Genomic DNA, 8324 nt, shown 5'->3' with positions numbered 1-8324 from the left:
AACTCTGTGACGTCGCCTTGAAGATTCTCCTTCCTTTCGCGTCAACATATTTGTGTGAGGCAGGATTTCCAAAAATGACTGCACTCAAAACTAAATACCGTAATCGTGCACAAATCGAGGATGATTTGAGGCTATGTTTATCAAACATTGAGCCAAGAATTGAGGATGTTTGCAAGGCAAAGCAGGCACAGGTCTCACGTTAATATCACCAACCTGCAAGCTTCTTTAAAAAATGCAGATAATTCCTACTATTAGACCTAGTGACAATAACAATAATAAAGCATAAATTAATATCAGAGGTCTGGTGCCAATTCCCAATTACAGCAATAGCCTAGTAATGATAATAGGCCTACTGATGATGATGATAATAATAATAATAATAATAATAATAATAATAATAATAATAATAATAATAACAACAATAAAGCATGTAACCTCATATAAATATATAGCAATAGCCTAGTAATGATGATAGGCCTAATACTACTCATAATAATACTAATAATACTAATAATAATACTACTACTACTAATAATAATATCTGCAAGCTCACATTAGAAGTCTGGTACTACTGCCAATTATAAAAATAGCCTAGTAATGATAATAGGCATACCTACCGCTACTGATGATGATAATATTAATACTAATAATGTGGGCCTAAAAATAATCACCTATCTATCTATCTATCTATCTATCTATCTATCTATCTATCTATCTATCTATCTATCTATCTATCTATCTATCTATCGTTCGTGGTGTGTGGGGCGTAGGGCACTAGGGCCCCAACTGCAATGAACCAGCTTTGGGGGGGGGGCCCAGCTTGCAAAAGGTTGAGAACACCTGCACTAGAAGAAGGCAGAACTTCTCTGACGGACTAACAGGATGCAGAGTGAAAACCAGACTCACAGTTCGGAAAGATTCCTGAGTGAGATTGTGTTGGAGCATTTTTCACTTCATCCTTAGACGTTTGTACCGCCTCTGTTGTCATTGTTACTTTTGAAAAATAATGTATAGTGACATACATCTCCAGTGCATTCAGAGAAAAGGACAAGTAGCTGTGTGGGTTGACTGAAGTTTGCCTGTTTTTAATGCTGAATGTTTCAATTGACCAACAATCCTGCACAAACTGTACAAATCGGCCACTTTATTATATTTCTTTTAAGACCTCAAGATTAACCTAACGACACATGAAGGCACCGTTTTTACTGTTCACTGTGTAACTCCCTTCAGGTCGTCTCGTTTCCTCTCCCAGAGACACTCCAACGCCGCTCCCAGCCTCTCAACGGGCCATTCTCCTTCTTCCTGAGGCCTGATGTATGGTTCTGTGTTAATAATAATAACAATAACATACATTTTATTCATACAGTGCCTTACATGGTACTCAAAGGCACTTTACAGTTAGTACATTTTGTGAATCTGCCCTTTGACACTACCCCATGAATGTATTAGTTGTCACCTAGTAACAACATCCACTAAAGCTACAACCAGGCAGTGTGTTTAGGCAGTAGTGTGTGTGCTGTGCATTGTTGTTTATAGGGCCTGCACTTTGACACATGTTTTCAAATGTTGTGTGTCTGTGTTTGTACGGTGTGCCATGTGATGTCTTAAAGTTAACTGTAGCAGATTGTAGGACCCCAGAAAGAATAGCTTTTAGGAATTTGTGTTTTTTTTTTTTAATTTAATATAATAAAATATGAGGTATTTCTTCTTATGCTTCTTTCACTTTGAATGTTCAAGTTGATTAATACACAGTTCACAATTTTAAAAGCTTATTTCCACATTTCCTTGATAGTCAAATCCACGGAGCTGTTCAGGAAAATAAAGGTCCAGGAGGGTCTTTAACCCTTGGGTTGTCTTCCCGTCAAAATTAAAAAATCAACACATTTGTTGAGGCTTTAAAAAAAAATGTTTAAGTCAATAAACCTCATTAGTAGGAAATTATACCTAATCTTTGAGTTAGAAAGCAGAAATTAGGAATAATCACAGACTGGAATATGTCAACTTTTACTCAATACTATTTCAAAAACACTTCAATTTGTTTTTCAAATGCTATAAAATTGAATAAGACGCCCAAAAAATAATAAAAGTAGAAATTTGTACTTGGGTAATTACAATTGGGTAGAAGAACATTGATTTTGGACAACATGAGGACAACCTGAAGGTTAACGTATGTCCTCTTCACCAGCGGGAGGCAGCAATGCAGTAACACTCTCCTAGTCTGCCGGAAATTGGGCAGAAGAAGAAGAACCACTTCCGGAATTCAACAAGAAGAAGAAGAGGACGCGACCGGTTACCGACCTAAAGACCGGACAGTCAGCGGAAAGAAGCCCTCGATCCAAATAAAGGCAGAAACCCAGATGAGTTAGCTTGCTACAGACATGGACCCACACCGGAACCAGCTGCTGGTGGTTTTAAAACCAGAAACGAAGCTGCGAGGAGAAGGTTGGTTTTTACTGTTGTGCTAATGGGGCTAAGCTAACGTGAGATAAACCATGCTCAGCCTGGTAGCCGGTGTTCCGGGTTTTTTTTTTTCGTTTTGAGACGAAGCGTTCTTCCTGTTATTGCGCAACACTTCCAGCATAGAGGGGCTGCCACTTTATAGTTAGCTTTGATGTGTGTATTCATAATAAAGCATGGACGATCACCTTTCACATCGCCTCGTTGTTTTGTTACGTTTTCATCTAAAGTGCTATTAAGTATCACGGGCCAATAACTGTATAATTAACGACACAACGGCGAGAAGAAAACCTTGTAACCCATTTCGGGATTCACTTACAATTGAAATCAGAAAATAAACATTAAAATAGGTATCAAAATTATAGATGGACTGGGTAACGTTAGCCACTGCCGTCGGTATACTTTACAGAGAAGCATAAGAGGAGCCTGCGAGGGAGGACAGCCAGGAGGAGGAGGATAGAGGAGGAGGGGATATATCCTACAACAGCGGTAAAAATAGTTTTAAATATCTTATCTTATAATTGTGGACCTGGCTTTCCTCTTCCATTGTTGCAGCTGCAGTGGTCTGTCTAAATGTGGGGCCAGAGGGGTCTGTCTAAATGTGGGGCCAGAGGGGGCTGGTGTAGCAAGCTTGCCCGCCGGGGGTTGTGGAGCTTTCCAACTCCGAAGGCTTTTTTAATTCACCATCAATTTTTGTTGAACTGCCTATATTCAAAATCTACACAGCGGATTTTTCGCCTTAAAACATCCCAAAAATGAATTTATTGATTTACTAATTGACGTAAATTGTGAAAATCTGGGTACCGGAAACCATACGCGCTTTACACCCGAATTGAATGCTGGGATACCGGCCCGGCCAAGTTCACACAAGTCACCATCCGATGCATCCTCGGTAAAATGGGCGTGTCGAGATCACATCCGGGGACTTTAAGTGTTCTTGGCAAAATGCTAACTTGTGTATTGGGTCAGTACTTTGGCCACCAAACATGACGTTTCACAAGAACACAAGTCCATAGAAGAACACATATTGAGAAACGCCCCGTGTTAACTGGCGACCGTCAACCAAAAGCGTCTGTTGTTGTCGTAGTGACCATAGAAATATACCCCGTTTCTCAATGTCAAGGATCCTTCCTTGGTAGGACTAGTCCTTCCAAGGAAGGATCCTTCAGGAGTAGGTCAGAGTCCTCCTTAGCATTTAGAGAACATGTACAATGGAACAGGCTATCAAGTGCACGTCATTGCGGGCTGGCGTCATTTATTTTTTTTGCCACATTTCAAAACACTGGATGAAATGGATCCTCCAAAGCCAGGAGTAGGACAATACGTCATCAACGGCCGTCGAAGGACCGTTCCAAAGTCAAGAATCCTCCGAATTCCTTCAAGGACTGAGTCCTTCATTCAGAAAATTTCCCATAGACAGAGAAGGATGCATAAGTGTATCCTTCGCGGTCCCAAATCACCCACAATCCTATGCGCGGGCCTTTGCCTTCTCGTTAAAAAAAATAATAGCGGGCCTCAGCGGGAGTTCGAGCCGCATCGCTGACGGTGAAATGATTTAAATGTAAGTATCTTTAGTGTGTGCCGTACATTTGTTATCACCGTTAATGTTTTACATCAGTGTAAAGCTTACCGCTTTAAAGCTTGTACAAATTGCTATTATAATTAGGTAGATACACCCCGAGCTAACGTTAGCTAACTGAACCTGTCAGTTAACATTAGGCTGTTAGCTAGCTAGGTTGCTGTCTTTGTAAAGTTTAATGTACGGTGGCATGTTCATCTCTTTTTATATACCGTTACTATGCGTAACGTTAGCAGACATTTAGAAAGTTGGTGTGTTTATCACTGGTTGTATCTGTAGACGGGAGGTAACACTGCACGTGTTAACTTCACTAGCAACGTTCAACGAAGGCTGACATGTATGAGTACTTTCCCATGTAATAACGTAATGTTATATCATTCATAACGTCAACATCTTTGTGTTGTGTTAACTGTCTTTTAACAGGGACTAACGGAGGCGGTCACCAAGGATGGCAAAGCCAAAGACCGGCAGGGAGACAGAGGCCAAAGAGAGAATTATTTGCTATATTAAAGATTGTCTTTCTAACAATAAATGCTTTAAATTAACTGGTTTGGCCGTGATATTACGTTTTGGGCGTGTGTATATAATATAAACTGTTTTTCAAGGTCTATTTTCCCATCAAATTTTGACCTGGACAGAGGAAACTTCAATTATAAACTATAATTCAACAATTATATTCAGATGCTATCTGTTTTTATAACTCGTATACATGTTTAAAAAAAGAAAAGTAGCTGTTAAAATTAGCTTGCAGTTTACTGCATAGATGTAACATTAGCATATTTTACAGGTCAAGAAATGCAAAATATGATCAGCGACTACAAGGTAAACGCTACCAGCTAATGAGCTACCACAGGCAGGTATGGCATGGAGTAAACTGCAAGTGAGAAAGATTAAAGTACTGTCGAGAAACAGTCATGTCAAACATGAAAAGTCATCCCATTGATAAAAATCCGCTAACACAGTAAAGGTAGGGTTAGTGTGTTAATGGTCAAGAGTTGTTAGTTACGTTCATGATGAAGAAAACTACAGTGGACTTTAACTGTATTCTTAAATATACTTGTGATACAACTGTAATCTTACCAGGACAGGTTGGATGATAACCTAAAGATTCTCCTCGTCTGCAAGCAACACCATCATCGGCAGCTGTGTCTGATCGCCCTTCATGTTGAATATACTTGTGTGTATAGTATATACAGTAATGTTTGAACATAAACCTTCGTTGTTACAACAGCATCAGAATAATTCCACGTCAAAATTTAACGGAAAAAACAGTTTATATTATATATACACACGCCCAAAACTTAATGACACCGACAAACCAGTTAATTTAAAGCATTTATTGTTAGAAAGACAATCTTTAATATAGCAAATAATGTATTCAACATCTCTCTTTGGCCTCTGTCTCCCTGCTGGTCTTTGGCTTTGGCATCCTTGGTGACCGCCTCCGTTAGTCCCTGTTAAAAGACAGTTAACACAACACAAAGATGTTGACGTTATGAATGATATAACATTACGTTATTACATGGTGAAGTACTCATACATGTCAGCCTTCGTTGAACGTTGCTAGTGAAGTTAACACGGTGCAGTGTTACCTCCCGTCTACAGATACAACCAGTGATGAACACACCAACTTTCTAAATGTCTGCTAACGTTACGCATAGTAACGGTATATAAAAAGAGATGAACATGCCACCGTACATTAAACTTTACAAAGACAGCAACCTAGCTAGCTAACAGCCGAATGTTAACTGACAGGTTCAGTTAGCTAACGTTAGCTCGGGGTGTATCTACCTAATGATTATAGCAATTTGTACAAGCTTTAAAGCGTTAAGCTTGACATTCATGTAAAACATTAACGGTGATAACAAATGTACGGCACACACTAAAGATACTTACATTTAAATCATCATTTCACCGTCAGCGATGCCGCTCGAACTCCCGCTGAGGTCCGCGATTATTTTTTTTAATAAGTCGGCAAAGGCCCGCGCTTTGGATTGTGGGTGATTTGAGACCGCGAAGGATACACTTATGCATCCTTCTCTGTCTATGGGAAAGTTTCTCAATGAAGGACTCAGTCCTTGGAGGAATTCGGAGGATGCTTGACACTGGAACGGTCCTCGACGGACGTTGATGACGTGGCATCCTTCATATTCTGGCTTGGAAGGATCCTTCCTTGACATTGGGAAACACCCATAGAGAGTAGACGCCGCGTTGGCTGCTGAGCGCGAGATTTCCAGCCGCCATCTTGGACCGGTCATACTCGTTACTTAGCAGCAGAAGATATAAGATGCCAGAGCACTGTGCAGCATATTCCTGCTGAGATCGGCGGATTTTTTTTAATCTTATCTCTTTAACTTTGGGTTCTGTAAAGCATTTTACATCTATGTTTTGAAAATTGCTACATAACTTAAGTTTTGCGAGTTTTAAATGGAGATTCAACCACGTAAATGTGCAGTTTAAATAAAAACTGCCACTTTCATTTCGTACTGCTACTTTGTATAAATACTGTTACGCGTAGTTTGTTAGGGGTGAAAGATATATCAACGCAATATCGTTACACAGCAGATCATTATATAAGTGAGTATGACCTATACACTATTCTGGGTGTCTAAAAGCAGCACTAATGCTTATGTTGTTATTACATCGGGATTGTCTCTGGTTTAGTTGGGATTTGTTTGATAAGACTCATAAGTTACTCTTATAAGATATTATATATATATATACACATACATATTGTATACACATACATATTATATAGCCCTTTCAATAGCAATGTGCTTGAGTACAGAGTCAACACAACATAAAAAGATGTGGATCTGTCCAAATACTTATGTAATAAGAGCTGAGACATGTCATTTATCAAATATTCCGAAAGTCGCAATAAGTATGCAATATTTATTTAATTTTGTGGAGCTGTCCTGTTAACTTTATTAATGTATTTTATACTGTCCAACCAGTGCACCCTGGAAATGTACCCGTTTTTCTCCCTTTTCAGGGATTATGTTTCCAGGTTTGATCTCGGACTACTGGTGAATTTATATCATATCAGAATATTCTATTACTTTTAAGCACACTACGAATAGTAAAATATGCCTAATCATGTGTCCTGTATCATAGCTATATGTATGACCTTTGTAGCACAAAAAACATAAAAATCAGTTCGGTATTCAGTAAGATTGATTAATTAAATGCGCTGACAGCTCATTGCACTTGCCAAACACATTACACTGAGTGGAGCGGGTGACCGGTCCAGCATGGCGGCCCCATGGCTCGTCAGCGCTAATAGGCAGTTGCGGTCGACGCGGCGTCTACTCTTTATATGTCTATGGTAGTGACGACAGCTGTGGAAAACAGAAAGAATACGTAGCTGTCCGCGTAAATGTCTTTTTGTTTAATTGTCATTAAAATGTTAAACATACGGACGTGTATGTTACCTCTCTGATTCTCTTTGGAGTCTAGTCTGAGGAAACTTGTCAGTCACGTTTATAACATGGCTTGCTGTTAAGGAAAACCGTAACACAGCGTTACTCTTCCTGTTAATGTTTATAAGACGTTTTATTTAATACACCTATTCGTCTTCAGAGCCTGTTTAAGTAAACACATGTCACGTAGAAAAGTATTTAGCCCTTTTACACAAGCACCATTTGTGGTTACGTGGTAAATAGTTATGTATTTAGCATCCTATGTGTGTTTTTTTTCTCTCTTTATAGCAGTCTCCGCTCTATGCTGTCACATTTCTGCCTCTCACCCAAGTGAGGGAGCAGCACAGCAGTGTGTGGCCAATTTCGACGCCAACTTTTAAAAATGCAAATAAATCAGTGAATGCGCTACAGCACTGCTGAAGTCTATCAACACGGTTCCGCCAACCAGAAGTGCACGCAAACCAGGTTGAGATGTAAACAAAGTGAGGGAACGAGAGGAGGGCAAACGGGACCCACAAGTCACTGGTGGGTCTTGCTTTTGCAACCGCCAACTAGTGTGTTGTGTTTAAACTCAGAAGTGTCTGCACTGTCGGAAAACATTCACAGTTCATGGAGTTTGTCTCCTTACAGGACCTCCACCAGCTGAAATTCCGCATTCAGTCTTCCCGAAAATGGCGGGCTCGGGCCTTTTTGCCACACAAACCTCTGACTCTGAATCACAATCCGACTGTGACACTGTAGACTCTGGCACTAGCCACAGGTTGGAAGACCGAGTCAATTGTTCGCTTGCTCATTGTTGTGATATCAGTCTCCTTCCCACAGATGTTTTATGCACGTTTGACCATCTCTTGGACCCTCCCCCTCCA

At 39.9% G+C, this 8324-nt stretch overlaps 1 protein-coding gene across 3 annotated transcripts in view; it reads left to right on the top strand.

The window, feature by feature from the left end:
- Positions 1-2325: 2325 nt before the first annotated feature.
- Positions 2326-8324, top strand: part of LOC117939487 (gastrula zinc finger protein XlCGF57.1-like) — a 235686-nt gene continuing 229687 nt past the window's right edge. Inside the window, exon 1 of one of the 3 annotated variants that reach the window (XM_034864890.1) lies at positions 2326-2442. In XM_034864890.1, the coding sequence (XP_034720781.1) occupies positions 2379-2442 (64 nt within the window). In that variant the 5' untranslated portion in view covers positions 2326-2378. The remainder of the gene's footprint in view (positions 2443-8324) is intronic. The other 2 variants (XM_034864888.1, XM_034864893.1) reach the window with 2 other exon arrangements.

Source organism: Etheostoma cragini, chromosome 24 (assembly GCF_013103735.1).
Source record: "Etheostoma cragini isolate CJK2018 chromosome 24, CSU_Ecrag_1.0, whole genome shotgun sequence".
Classification (NCBI taxonomy): Eukaryota; Metazoa; Chordata; class Actinopteri; order Perciformes; family Percidae; genus Etheostoma; species Etheostoma cragini.
This window is presented reverse-complemented; position numbering and strand designations above follow the sequence as displayed.